Source organism: Balaenoptera acutorostrata, chromosome 16, assembly GCF_949987535.1.
Source record: "Balaenoptera acutorostrata chromosome 16, mBalAcu1.1, whole genome shotgun sequence".
NCBI lineage: Eukaryota > Metazoa > Chordata > Mammalia > Artiodactyla > Balaenopteridae > Balaenoptera > Balaenoptera acutorostrata.
Genome location: NC_080079.1, coordinates 72,393,242 through 72,408,113, shown reverse-complemented (window position 1 = coordinate 72,408,113; position 14,872 = coordinate 72,393,242). Strand labels below are relative to the sequence as shown.

The window sequence follows — 14,872 nt, the reverse complement described above, 5'->3', positions numbered from 1 at the left end:
TTCCTCCTCTGCTGGACGGGACCGTCATCTTCTCGCGTCCCCATCAGCCTGGGGACAGGCCAGCGACAGGACCCCAGCCCTGTGCCTGCAGAGTCGCTGTGAGGAGTCAGGGCCCCGGGCCGCACGGCTGGGGCTCACTGCTGACGGGGGACAATTGCCTCAGTGCAGACGGCGCCGGCGTCCGCAGGGCTCCGCCGTAACCACGCGTCCCTGGGGAGGCGCCCTCACCCCACCCGGCGCGGCTCAAAGCCAGCTGGTAGTGATGCAAGTGCTTCCTCTGGGGGACAGGAGGGCGGAGCCCAGCGAGGAGGCGGAGCCCACCGGGGGCGGGCAGGAGGCTCCCACTCGCTGCCCACCGCCTCCCCAGTCCCCAAGGGCAGCCCGAGACCCCACCCTGTGCGGGAAAACGCTCTACGCCACCAAGACACGAAGGACGTGGAACTGGCAGATTTGATACACGTACACAGAAAAAAATCTCAAAATACTCTACCCTGTAATCTGGGGCAGAGACTCTCCCCTGAGCTAGGACGAGGGGAAATGGGGGTGTGGCTGGAAGGTGAGAGCTCGACTAGGTCCCCAGGGAACATGAGGCCTGCTGTCTCATCTTCCGCCCCAGAGAAGGGCACCCGAAGGGCGCCTGCCCGGCACTTACTTTATGGGGGCCACCGGGTTCCCCTGCCGGGACCGTCTCTGCTCAGGCGTCATGTAATCCCATTTGAACACCAAGTTCCAGTCAAAGCCTGCTGGTCACAGAAGAGAGAAGAAACACAGGATGCTGTGAGAACACGCTGTCTGCTCCCGGCACCGGTCCCTCACAGCTTAAAAATATCTGGTATTTGGAATGGACTCACTGTAAACCAAACAAAGGAAAAACAAACAAACAAACCAAAACGACGCAGAGGGAAGAGAGAGTGACTGGGGGGGGGTGCAGGGAGACCAGCGGGGGGGGGACGCACATTGAAATCTTCTTCCCCCAAGAAGCTTACCCAAAACAGAAGATGTGGGTCAGGCTTTTCTAAAACCAAAATGCAAAAGAATAAATGTGAAATAAGAGAACTGGAGTCTGTGAGGGCATATCCAAGGGCTGTAAATAAGGAGGCGGGAAAGAAGAAGGATGGATTTAAGAAAAAATCTGCCAGGTGCCCCAAACGTGGTCCCAGGGAAGGGACGGCAGGGAGGGGCAAGAGTGTGGGCAAGAGTAGGTGGAAACGAGCTGACAGAAGCAGCGAAGGGGCAAGCGAGCTTCATTTCTGATAACGTGGCACCTGCCCCGGGTCACTTCTAGAATCCACAGGCCGTGCGGGGTGGCAGAGCCCGGGCCTGGCCCCCGGACATGGTTTCTGGCCTTCGCAGGCCCCTGGTCCACAGCTGCCGGGTCTTGTCCTTACTCAGAAAGTACCCGGCACACCCGACCTGCGGACGCTCTCCAGAGCATGGGCCGTGTGGCCCAGGGTCTGACAGCCAAGCCTCACTGCTCCAGGGCCATCCATCCCTCAGCCCTCTGCCATCAGGCTTTCTGTCCGCAGGGCTGGTGCAATGCCTAAGTTCAGACTTTCCGTCTGTGTGCTCCGAATCCAGCATTTATCTGCCCTGACAGCCCCGGTGCCTGCAGCCTGAACAGGGTAGGATGGTACAGGGGCTCGGGGGCTCCTGGGCCGGCGTGGCACACACGATGGCTCCATCAGAGGACAGAAAGGTGCCCCAGCTGTCCCTGTAGAGCGCAGCGGGCTGGCAAATGGGAGCGAGGGGCTGGAGGGCCAGGCAACGGTAATGCACGGAGAGGAAACAGACACAGACTGATTGTCTGAGGAGCCCGGCTCTCCCCAGACACGGCCTGCTGCGCACACATGCACCGCCAGCCAGGGAAAAGCAGACGTCCCGGCTGCACTGCTGACGGAACACAAAGGCCTCGACTGGCCAGCTGATGTAACATTACCTGCATTCTGGGGGGAACGTTCATTATTATTTAGTGTATCAATCTGGTCCGAAGAGCCAAGCGATATTACATTTTAAAAAATCTGCTAAAAACATCATGCTTGATTTTTTTTTTTCCTAAAAGGGGTTTGGTAAAATGCTCTTCGAGTAAACCCGGCCGGGCCCTGGGGCAGCGGGAGGCCGCTCCCATGCAGGGCGCTTCACCGCCCGCACCGGCTCCGCCGTAAGCGGCTGCCACGGGAGAAGGAGAGCCGTCACATCTCAGCTCCTGCACATGCTCGGGGCGTTGGGGGGGGGACACACTGTGGACACTAACGCTTTCTTGACAGCCAAGGCTCCCAACTCCTTACAGCCCCAGCGTGCTCACCATCTTCTAAGACTCTCCTGACTCTTGTTTCCCAGCCTAAGTGCGTCCTCCCAGCATGACAGCCGGCCAGAGGCCCCTGGGGAGCTGCCTGGTCACAGCCCTGCCCTCTTCCGGCCGCCCTGTGCGGCTGCACTATTATCAACCTGTTTCTCAGACAGGGACGCCGGGGGGGCGGAGGGAAAGCAGCTCCCGTGGCGACACGGCCTGAAAGAGGCACCAGAGCCGGGGCCTTCTGGCCGGTCCCAGCGTTCTGCTTTCTGAGGTTCCGTCCAAGGTCACGGTTCTACTGTCTTCTTTTTTTTGATGTCAGTTGACCCTCAGTCTGTGTGTCTGTCTGTCTGTCTGGAACAGTCCATCTCCTAATCAGCTCAAAATGTTGGAGATGGGAAAAGAAGCCCCTCATTTTACAGAAAGAAACAGGGGTGCTAAGATGCTGGAAAAAAGAGTCCACTCATCTCAGGTGTGAAAAATCAATAGTGAATAAATTACACACGGAAGGCAAAGGCTCTGACATCTCTTTTATATCTCTTTCTACAGCAGGCTTTGCTGAATTCTTGGCTCTCAGCCGAGGTCTGAGAGGCAAGGCTGCCGGCCAGCTGAGATTCAGAGCATGAAGCATTTATTGGGCTGTGTGGGAGCCCTGGGGCCACAGGTCACCCCCCCCCACACACAGTCCCAGGGACACAGGGGAGCCTGCAGGGCACAGGTCACCCCTCATATACACACAGTCCCCGGGACACAGGTCACCCCCATGTACACACAGTCCCGGGGACACAGGTCACCCCTGTGCACACACGGTCCTGGGGACACAGGGACAATAGGAGACCGCTCCTCAGGCGGGGCTAGCGTCACTCCCGTGCACCCATCAGCTTCGTGAAGCTCCTCACGAGAACAGTTTCCCCAGGTGGGGTCCAGGAGCCCCTGGGGGTCCTCAGGCCCTTTCAGGGGGTGTGTGACGTTAAAACTGCTTTCAGATTTATGCTAAGGCCCTACAGGCCCCTTTCAGTCTCATTTTTCCAAAGTGCAGGAAGGAGTGTTCCGGAAGCTGCAGGACGGGCAGCGCCCACGTGGCTGCATTGCCTGGTGTTCTCACCGTTTCTCAGCCTTACCTTCTAACACAGCAAACGCTGATCCGTACGGCCTACGTGAACAAAGCTCTCTGGGGCCTTCACTATGAATTTTTAAGAAGGTCAAGAGAGTATCAGACAAATTACTGTGGGAGCCCGCGGAGGGAGGGTTCGAGGGGTCACACTTGAGCCGCGAGGACCCCAGGAAACCGGCGGGGTCATTCAGATAAAGGTTCCCCAGAAAGGTTCCACCACGGCGGGGCGTGGGCGGCCAGTGGGCAGGAGAGGCTGACAGCCAGGCGGCGGGAGGGCTGCGCTCCGCAGGCCGCGGGGCCCAGGAGTCACGGGTGAGCGGGGCGGATGGGCTTCCAGCAGGAGACGGACGCTGCGGCGAGGGGGAGGGTGAAGAGGGCGGACCCCCATCGGCCTGGCGCCTCCACACCGGCTCCCACGGGGCCGGCTCTGTACGCCAAGCCGGTGCCAGGGACGCGAACCACGCCTACCGTCCAGGGGAGGCGAGGCCGCTTCTGTCCCCTGGTGAGCCCCGCCAGCTGAACGCAGGGGCGCCCTTGGCCGCGGCCCCGCGCAGGCGCCGTCGCCGGCGCCGTCCCCGGGCCCCGCGCAGCACCTACCGCCTTTTAGGTCCGCAGACGCGCCCACGTACTGAAAGTTGTCCATGTTGATGACGTCGATGATGGGGGACACGACGCGGGTCCTGTCCTGCAACGCACGAAGGCAACAGCAGGTGTCAGAGGCAGCCGGGACACGCACAGGCGGGGGCCTGAGTGTCAGCGCTCCCGGGAAGACCGTCGCGCCGGTCCCCCGCCACCCCACGCCCTGGGGCGCCCAGCTGGGCACCTGCAGCCCTGCGCTGCGCTGGGTGTCGGGGGCGCAGGGGACGCTGCCCCCCCGGAGGCGCCCGGGTGCACGGGGCTGCCCCGCGGGTGTTCACTGGCTGAGGGCAAGCCTCTCCCGGGACCGCTCCTGAGTTGTTTTTTTTTTCCCCTAACAGCCAGGAGCAAATGTCAATTTTTATTAATTCCAAAGAAGGAGTTCTCAGAGCGCACCAGCGTGAGACTACAGTGTTTTATTTAGTGTTTTCCCAAATGTCAAACCTCAACCATGGAGTAACTTTCATTCTAACAGGATCTAAGCTCGGCTGTACTTAAACATCGGTAATTTGCGAGCTGCAGGAAACCTCAGGAAAGGACTCACGGCTGAGACGCCCACACAGATGCGTCCACGGGCCTGGGAGCCGAGGGTGGTGTAGAGGTTCCAACCTCATCACAGCGGACGGTGACCGAACTGACTAGAGAACCCGGAGCCTGAGTCTGTCTTACCCGCGATCCCACCAAACACAAAACATTCCCGTAGGCTGAGGCCTCTCTTTATGCCACACTGTCACTGCTCTGGTTAGAGTTTGGGAACACAAGGTCTTTGAACTCTCCTGCCCTCTTTAAACCGGGCTAGTTGGTGCTGGGGAGGAACTCTGCCCCACACCGACAGGGAACACAAGGGTGACGCTTCCCTGAGCCATGGCAAGAACCTGAATCAGCCAGGGAAAGACTTCGAAAAACAAATTAGTAACAGGGCAAGCAGAGCTAAGCACGTAACACGTCAGAGGACCACGCTCAGAGAATAGCGGGAAGTTCCACCACCACCAGGTGTACAGTGTGGAGCCCCAAGCGCAAAGGGTGACGTCCTCCATGCCCGGCTCAGCCCGGGGACGGCGCCACAGATCGTAAGCTGCCCCACGTCCAAGTCCACTCCCTTTGTTTTGATTTCTTTTGATAGGACTAGAGTGAGGGAGAATGACCATTCTCAACTCTTCCCATTCTTTCTTCAGGAGGTGGGGGGCTGTTTAAATAACCCTGACAGTCTGACCACGAAGCATGTGGCCTCCATGTGCCCGGGTATCTTGTGCAGCTTTCATTTTGCCTCTGCGTCCCTGGGACACACAGCCTGGTGGAGTGAGCAGCCGGGGACGGGGCCCCCAGGATGGGCATGTGTGTGTGTGTGAGAGGACTCAGGGAGGGACTCAGTGAAACCCGCTTTGCAGCCTGGGCTCTGCCCCCTGTATGAGTTTTGGTTAAGTGATTAAAGTTCCCTGAACCCCAGTGCCCTCAACCGTCAAATGGGGGTGAAACCCTGGATTAAGGTAACGTGTAAAGCATCCAGCACGTAGTTAGCGCTCAGTAAACGGCAGTGAACATGAGGGTCACAGCACTAGTAGTTTGTCTTATTTCATGTCTCAGGACTCACTGCCCATCTGCGATCCCTGCTACGGTGCAAAAAGAATGACTTTACTATTTCTCTAGTACTTTCATTACATCTACTTTACTGTCTCAAGGAAGTGCTTTCTTAGCAGGGAGGAAAGAAAGTCAATAAAACAAGCAGAAGGCAAGAGAGATCACAAGAGGCCAAAGGTAATACTAGTGATGTTTCTAGAAGGCGAAGGTGCACGATCCCGGGTCAACTGACAGCCTCACACGTCCCTGTGTGGTTGGGACTGCGCCCCTCCCCACGAGCCGCAGCCTGGGTCTCAGGGCAGCACGGCCGGGCCGGGGACCCTGCGGCCTCTGTCCTCAGCTCTCTGCCCCCGCTGAGCTCAGACAGTCAGTGCAAAGCTTCAGGCAGGGAAGGAAGACCCCGCTAGGGGAAGGGCTGTCTTAGCCTCTGCTGACCCTGGCCTCCTACCTGACAAATGAATTTCCCCCATTGATAAGATTCCTGCGGTGGATAAAATCCTCGTAGGACAGTGTCGCAGAGGCCCTTCCCCCAGCCCGCACCCTCACCTCGGCCACCCTCTCCAGGAGGGGCTCCAGCCAGTGGTCGTTGCACTCGCAGTGGCTATCCAGGAACGTCAGGACCTTGGCCTGGGCCGCGTCGGCCCCCCGCACCCGTGAGCGCATCAGGCCTGTGGAGTGAGTCCAAAAACACGTCAGGGGAGAACGCCCAGGGAACGCGAGAAAGAGAAACAAGAACTGTACCCCCAGCACCTGCACCGACACCGACACCTCCCCACACAGCCCTCTTGCTGGGCACGGAGTTTATCACCAACACGCGTGGAGGGATCAATACCGCCTTGCGGTTACCCAGGTAAGAGTTCTGTCAGCACCTTTTTTTTAAAGTTAATTGGATGACTGAGAAAACAACTTGGAACTAGTGCCTTATGAGGAAGGCTTTTACATAACTGAAGTCTCCTTTATCAAGCCATTGAAATGTGGAACTTCTAAAACTAATCTCCTTTGACACAGCAACAGAGTTTTCTAATTAACTGGGCTAAGGCACGTGTCACCCAGACACTTCAAGTGCTAATGGGGCCAAATTTAATGGTGATAATTTAATGATAACAGTGTTGTGAATATCTGTGTGTTCTAAGACTCATCACGAGCCAAATTTACATAAATGATAAAGCCCAGTTGTTTGGCTTTTACATAAAATTAATTACACTGTTGGTCAAATTACACAATTTATATAGCTGTGATCTGTTAGTAATATCATTTTTTATTATCACACATAGTAATATTCATCACTAGATGGTGTGGTCATAAGTGGCTTCCGCTATGTACGCTGGGCTTTATCTATCCATGTAGATGTGAGATTATTCACAACCGGTAAGGACAGTGTTGTGAGTTTTTTATGCAGCACAGTGGTCAGAAAGGGTTTTCCATGATTCTTAAAGAGCTGCATGCTAGAGTAGGAAAAAGGCCAACGATTTCTAGTTCTGGTATTATGGAGCAGCTTGTAATAGGCAAACCCTCTCTCAGAGAACAAGTATAAACTGAGCAAAATAGAAAATGCAACTATAGGAAAGGGCTAGAGTAGCCAAGGGCAGGCAGAAACTAGAGGGCATTCAACCCTTAAAAGAAGAAAATCACACAGAGTGAAATCCCTGTAAACATGGTATTTGCCCCCGACGTTACTCTCCAATCCACTGCAGTGCAGCCTTTTTTGGCTTGAGGTGTCAGAGGGTAGAGTTTGGGGTTGGAGAGTGGCTGGAAACAGAAGGAGGAGATCCTGGGAAGGAGCTAAGTCCCAAATCTGGTGATAACTGCCCTTAAATCCTTGGCAGACGCCTGAACCTGCAGGCACAGGGGAGACCCCAAGGAGTCCATGAAGAGAAACAATTAGAAGACAGAAAGAACTAAGATTTCAGCTGGAATCAGGGACACAATTTTTGGCAATTGAGTTGTGCTTAGAAGGACTTGGCAAACACTTCATTTCTACAGAAACTCCAGAGGGAACACATTTAGGAATATGGACTATGTCTCAGGAATAAGGGATTCATCCAAGATACACTTATGCTAGCAAAGTACAAAGACAAGCCTACACAAGTTCAAAGTCATGAGCTAGTAATTTAATTGCCCAGTATAAGAAAGATCAACACCCTAGAGAAAGATAATGGAATCCAGTGTCTCTACAACATACCATTCATAATATCCAATAAAAAATTTAAAAAATTAGTAGACAAGAGAAGAGAAAAATGTGATCCATATCCAAGAGAAAAAAGTCAATAGAAACCCACTCTGAGATGACTCAGATTGAAATTAACAGATGAGGATTTTAAAGCAGCTATTATGATAACTACACCCAAGAACTCCAAGGAAATGATCATTGGAATGAGCAAACATGGGGAATTCTCAGCAGAGAAATGAAAACCACAAGAGTGAAATGGATATTCCAAAACTGAAAACTGCAATTTTCTGAAATGAAAGAATTCACTGCGCGTAACAGCAGATTAGAGATGTCAAAAGGACCAGTGAACTTGAAGATGGATCAATAGAGATTGATCTATCTGGTGAACAGAGAAAAAATACTGAAAGAGAAAAAAAGCCTGAGTAACCTATGGACAATATCAAGTGGTGTATCATATGTGTGCCTAGAGTCCAAGGATGAGGCATAAAAAAATATATAAAGAAATAAAAGGCCAAAACTTTCCCAAATTTGGTGAAAACTTCAACTTACATATTCAAAGGGATCAGCAAACCTGGAGCAGGATAAATAAAAAGCAAATCAAACTAGGCAAGTCACAGTCAAACTGCTAAAAACCAAAGATAAAGAGACAATCTGGAAATCAGAGAGAGGAAACAACCCATAACATACAAGGAATCAACAATAAGCTGACAGCTACATTCTAAACAGAAAAACAGAGGCCAGAAGACATTGGAATGACATTTTCAGAGTGCTGAAAGAAAAACTAATGGTCAACTCAGAATTCCATTCAGAGAAAATACTCTTCAGCAATAAAGGAGAAAGAAAGATTTTTCAGATAAACAGAAATTGAGAGGTTTTATTGCCTACAAGAAAAAATAAAGTTCTAAAGGTTCTCTGGGCTGAAGGGAAATGACGCTAGATGGAAACCTGAAGCTGTGGAAAAAAATGAAGATACTAGAAACGAAAAATACGAGGATAAATTTTAGAGTCCATTTATACATTTGAATTTCTTTATAACTGATTATTTAAAGCAAACATTTTAACACTGCACTGTGGGGTTTAAAACATCATAACAACATATGAAGGAAACCACATGACAACAGCAGTACACAGGACAGGGAACAGAAATGGAATTAAACTGTTGCAAGGTTCTTACATTTAATGTTAAGTTGTATGGACTCTAAATAGACTGTTATAAGTTAAAGATGCATGTTGTAATCCTCAGAGAAACCACTAAAAGAAATGTATAGCTAAAAAGCTACGAGAAAAATTAAAATGGAACATTAAAAAAAAAAAACACACAAAACATCACTTCAAACTACATTACAAACCTATAGTAATCAAAACAGTATGGCCTTGGCATTAAAAACAGGCACATAGATCAATGGGATAAATGGAGAGCCCAGAAATAAACACACACACATATGGCCATTAATTTACAACAAAGGAACCAAGAATACACAATGGGGAAAGGATAGTCTCTTCAATAAATGGTGATGGGAAACTGGACACATGCAAAAAAATGAAACTGGACCCCTATCTTACAACACACACAAAAATCAACTCAAAATGGATTAGAGACTTGAACGTTAAGACCTGAAACCATAAAACTCCTAGAAGAAAATATAGGTAAGCTCCTTGACATCAGTGGTGGCAATAATTTTTTTAATTTGACACCACAGCAAAGGCAGCAAAAGCAAAAGTAAACAAACGGGATTACATCAAACTAAAAAGCTTCTGCAGAGCAAAAAAAAGTATTCACAAAATGAAAAGGCAACCTATGGAATGGGAGAAAGTATTTGCAAATCATATAACTGATAAGGGATTAATATCCAAAATATATGAAGAACTCATACAACTCAACAGCAAAAACAAAAACAAAAGCAAAATAATTGGATTAAAAATGGGCAGAGGAATTTAAAGACTTTTTTTCCCAAAGAAGACATATAAATGGACAACAGGTCCATGAAAAGGTGCTCAACAACACTAACCATCAGGGGCTTCAAACCAAAACTACAATAAGATATCACCTCACACTTGTCAGAATGGCTGTCATCAAAAAGACAAGAGATATCAAGTGTTGGTGAGGATGTGGAGAAAGGGGAACCCTTGTGCACTGTTGGTGGGAATGTAAATTGGTGCAGCCACTGTGGAGAACAGTATGGAGGGTCTTCAAAAATTAAAAGTAAAACTACCATATGATCCAGCAATTCCAAAGAAATAAAACCACTATCTTGAATAGATGTCTGCACACCCCTGTTCACTGCAGCATTATTTACAATAGCCAAAACACATAAGTGTATTCAAAAGCTGCTAAGAGAGTAGATCTTAAAAAGTTCTCATCACAAGAAAAAATATTTGTCACTGTGTGAGGTGATGGGCGTTAACTAAACTTAGTGTGGTGATCACTTCACAATATATACATCTAGCAAATCATTATGTTGTACATTTCACACAGTGTTATATGTCAATTATATCTCAATAAACTGGAAAAAAATAAATTAATCAGGCAGGACAGTGGGAACGGAGGAATAAAAAGCACACAGGACAAATAGAGAACTTGGCCTATGAACACGGTTTTGGCTCCGCTACCATTATTAAATAGCTGGATGGACCTTGAAAAAGACACTTAACCTCTTTCAACTTTAATATTTCCATCTGCACAATGAGAAGGACTAGGTTTTCAGCCTTCAAAGTACATCAGTATTATTGAAATGCAGATGTCCAGGCCCCACCCCTAGAAAAACAAAAATCTTTATTCAATTGTGGGTCGGGTCAAGGCATGGTCTTCTTTTAAATTCCCCAAGTGATTGTAATGAATAGCCAGATTAAGAATCGCTGGCACAATTAAATCCCCAGCACTAAATGAACCCAAGGCCATGATTTTATGCAACTGATTTTCTCTGTCACCTAGTAGCATTGCTATGAGCATTTGTGTATATGTTTAACTGTTTGGGATACACACACACAAGCACACATATATTTGAGTGAGTGCATTTTCTCACTCGACTGTCACATTCCTCACTTGTTCCATGTAGTTCTACCATAATCTGGCTTCCCGCAGCTGCCCCTCTTCATTCCTTCCCAAAACAATGCCTCAATGTGGGTTCTTACCCACGTGAACAGCCTAATGTAAAGCAAATGCATAGTGTATATTTAGAAGGACTGCTTTTGATTTCTAAGCAGGTTAAAGGCTCTCTCTGATAAAGCTAGCACGTGGTTTGTCAGTTATAAAATGCCCACGTGAAAGCTAATTTCTTTCTTTTATTCCCTCCTCCCGCCTCATCTTCTTTTTTCCCCTGTGCCAGCAGACACTTTGGGTTTGAATTAAACAAGTTATCATGTAGTTTCTTTAGGGGCAAATACAATGCAAGATTCTGGTTTAATCTCAGCTTGGGGGTCAGATGTGAGTCCAGCAAACAGCTTGCTTAGGGGCAAGGGTGACCCCATTGTTTATGCATCTTGAACATCTGGATTGATGACCTTAGTTGGTTAAAATATGGTGTTGATGACATCGCCCTAACAGGCTCACCCACTGCCAATAAAGTGGACTCGATCAGCCCAGCTCCAGCAAAGACAGGACTGACAGCAGGTTTCGAGGCTGGCATTTGCAAAATCCAATAAGCACGTAACGCCGGTGCTCTTTCCCTTGTTTTGGATGGTTCACCTTGTGCAGGCTGTCAAACTGGAACCCCAGTTATTTTACCAGATGCCTGCAGCGTGGAGTCATTAAAGTTCTCATTGCTAAATCTCTGTTTTTCTTCTAAATTCTAGTACTCAAGGGACTGATAAGACTTCCTAGGTTGTGAAAGAAAAGAGAGAAGCCAGTTTTCTAAATACATAAATAAAAGCGTAAGTTGAACTCTTGCCCTGGTGCACAAACAATTTCAATTAGTTAAGCTTTCGATATTCTTCCTAGGTTTGCTGGGAGAGGCTCCCAAGAGGCTCTATTGGAGGAAGGCAGACAAAACACGAGACAGTTCATTGTTCTTGGAGCTGAAACGCTTCTTCACATTATTACTGGGCTCAGGAAAAGTCAGAATTCAACTGTCTTGGTACTGAATTGAGAAAAGTCTTACCTTCTCGCCGATCATTTCTGAGAACCCGCACTTTCTCAATTTTCCCCAAGAGTGCCCCGTCTTCCGCTAGGAAAAGAAAAGAAGCAAAGCTTTTGAACCTCAAGTTAACTAATGGAGGGCTCGGTGGGCAGGGACGGTGATTCTCCATCACCTTCGGGCTGGTGAGCCCCTCGGGGCATCAGAGAGGCACCCTCTTTCTGCGGCCCCTACTTCCGGCCTTTTCTCGAAACTCGTGCTTAGCACCCACAGCCCGGGCAGGCTGGCACCCAGGAGAAGGGCCAGACGGAGGGGGATGCTGGCGGTGGGGGGGAGGAAATCCGTCTCTACTTACGGTCATTGCTGTAGTCATCCACCAAAATGATTTCTTTTATCAGGCGGGGTGGGCTTTTCTTAAGCACGCTGAGGAAAGGCAGAAAGATAAAGCTGCAGGCCTTTCAGGCTACGACTGGGGTGTGCAATTCTCATCCCTCGGCCCCTCTGGGGCTGCACAGTCAGGTGACCTGTCTGCACCCCCAAAGACAGCCCCGGCCCGGCTGCGCTGGGGACCCGGCCCTTGTTCAGCATCCCTGCTGGGGGACGTCCCCTGCCCGCAGAAGCGGCAACGGGTGGGCAACGGATGGCAGCTGCTGGCCTCACCTGACCACCGTCCTCAGCAAGGCCGACCTGGCTTCGTTGTGAAACGTGATCACCACGCTGGTGGCCGGCAGATCTACCCGCCACTGCTTCCGCTGACACCTGAAGGAGGAGGAAGAGCGACCTGAACGACGAGCCCGGACCAGCCCCGGCCAGGCGCGCCCCGGACAGTGCGGGCAGGTGGCCCTGCAGGACGGGCGCTCGGGGTGGACCTGTCGTCTGCAGGGGGCCCTGGCCTATTCCGAGATACAGCGACAACGGGACATAAGGACACAGAAAAACACAACCAGAGCAACATTTTAAAAGATGAGAGATTTCAGTGAAAAGTAACATATTGAGAACATCTTTCTAACATGTTGGAAAAAAAAGGGTGTTTCAAAACAGTGAAATCCCATTTAGTCTCACATGCAGATACACCTCTATAGACGTGCTTTTCACGGTTCACAGTGGTTATTTCTGAGGAGTGGAACCAACTGTGCATGGCTGCTCTTTTCCCGTTTCCTACTTTGCCTGCCGCAAGCACGTGAACTGCTGGGATTCTTCCCAACGTTGGGTGTGGCACCTGGCACTACCCCACTGACGGCTCCCCCGATCCCGGAATGCAGGACACACGCCCCTCACCTCGCCGGACCGCGTCCACACGACGTAGGTGACAGCGGTGCAGGCTGCTGCGAGCGAGGGAAGGATGGGTGGGCACCTGAGCCCGTCGGCTCCCCCTTCCACTTGCAGCAGTACTGAAAGAACCCAGGACCGCTCTGAAGAAAGTCGATTCAGGCCTGCAAAACTACGGGCAGGTTACAACAGGCATTTGTCACGGCTGGTCCCTGCAGACAGACACAAGGCTGCCAGGGCCCTGAATGGCTGCTTGAAAACACAGGACGCTATAGCCCTAGGCTGAAGACGCTGAGGCATCACCCACTAGGCGACAGGAAGGACCAGTAAAGGGAGGCTGGGCTCTGCAGAACCCATCATTAAGGGACCCTTCGATCCCTTGAAGGCTCCATGAACTTGAAGAACATGCCAGTGTAGAGGTGACACTCCAGAGAACCATGAGAGAACAAGACCCCTGGGCGGGCTTACAGCTCGCGAGGACGTCTGTGAACAGTCGAATCGTGGCGTGAGTGCATTCAGGGAGCTACCAGGCTGGTGGTACTACTGAAGCCGGGAGGGGGAAGGGGTGGGACGGACAGCTAAAGTATCTTTGGCCTCTGGAAGCAGTTCTCAATCAGTCACTTTGTACCCAAGGTGGAGAGGGTGACGGCCTTGCCTGCAGTAGGGTAGGGACCACCAGCCGACGCCCAGGACGTGGTCCCTCCAGGCTGCGCTCACCATCTGGGGGTCCCTCCAGGCTGCGCTCACCATCTGGGGGGTCCCTGCACTGGTATCACTTCAGTGGTTTCCACTGGAGAAGTTGGAAAACCTTCCATGGGGCCAATACATTTTCAAGAACTTGTTTTACTACTTAGCTCTTAATGGAATTGACCACAGCTGTAAGTGATCTGCTCCCAGAATGCAAGGTATCTATCTTAAATGGGAAATCAGTAGGAAAAGGAGAAAGATTAAAAAAAAAAAACTTTGATGCTCAGCTGTGCCTCAGAGGAAAACAGTCAACAGACACTGATTTTCCCTCGTGACTGGTAAAACTACTTCAGAGAGCAAATTTTGAAAATGAGCCAGAAAAGCAGCAAAATTAAAAAGCAATGAGGTCAGATCACAAAATGGGCTTCTTTTGTTTATGTTAGTTATATGGATAGCTGGATTTTAATTAACCATGAGAAAAAAACATAATATACCAGTCGCTGTTGTTTGGGAAAAGAATGCATTCGGGAATTACTGTTGTTGATCATTATAGCTCCTGACGGCTAAGTATTTAATGACAAGTAGATTGATAAGGCTGGGTTTTTTTTGTTGTTGTTGTTGTTTTTTAATTTCAAGAATTCGCCAATTGTTAGATTAAGGAAGTAATAAGGAAGACTCTGCAAGGTTCAACTGTAAACAAATTACCAACGAATGTCATTCCCAAGAACCCAATCTGTAATGCTAATGAAATAACAACCCCAGGATAGGACGCCCTCTGCAATCAGGCCCCAACCCACCCAGTGGCGAGGGCTGAGCTGAGCAGACAGCGCTGAAATGACTTGCTGAGCTCGGGCTGGAGCAGCAACGTGAGAATCCAAAGGAGAGAAGGAAGCATTTTTCAGGCTCAAATCATAGTAAACTCAGCCGCTCCAATCAGGTCCTATTCTCTCATTTTCTGTTTCTCTGCAGGAAGCCTCGTCTCCCACGAGCACTTGGAATTCTCAAGGGGCTCTGGAAACATTTTTCAGAACACACAGGGCTGCTGCATTCACATC

General features: G+C 50.0%; 1 protein-coding gene across 2 annotated transcripts in view; it reads right to left on the bottom strand.

Moving 5' to 3' along the window:
• The window catches only part of GALNT2 (polypeptide N-acetylgalactosaminyltransferase 2), a 178,144-nt gene that overhangs the window by 23,532 nt on the left and 139,740 nt on the right, over nt 1-14,872 (bottom strand). The window contains exons 4-9 of one of the 2 annotated variants that reach the window (XM_057531557.1): nt 12,522-12,620; nt 12,217-12,284; nt 11,886-11,951; nt 6,165-6,286; nt 4,002-4,089; nt 653-743 (exon numbers count right to left, since the gene is read on the bottom strand). In XM_057531557.1, coding sequence (XP_057387540.1) covers nt 653-743; nt 4,002-4,089; nt 6,165-6,286; nt 11,886-11,951; nt 12,217-12,284; nt 12,522-12,620 — 534 coding nt within the window. The remainder of the gene's footprint in view (nt 1-652; nt 744-4,001; nt 4,090-6,164; nt 6,287-11,885; nt 11,952-12,216; nt 12,285-12,521; nt 12,621-14,872) is intronic. The other variant, XM_057531558.1, reaches the window with a different exon arrangement.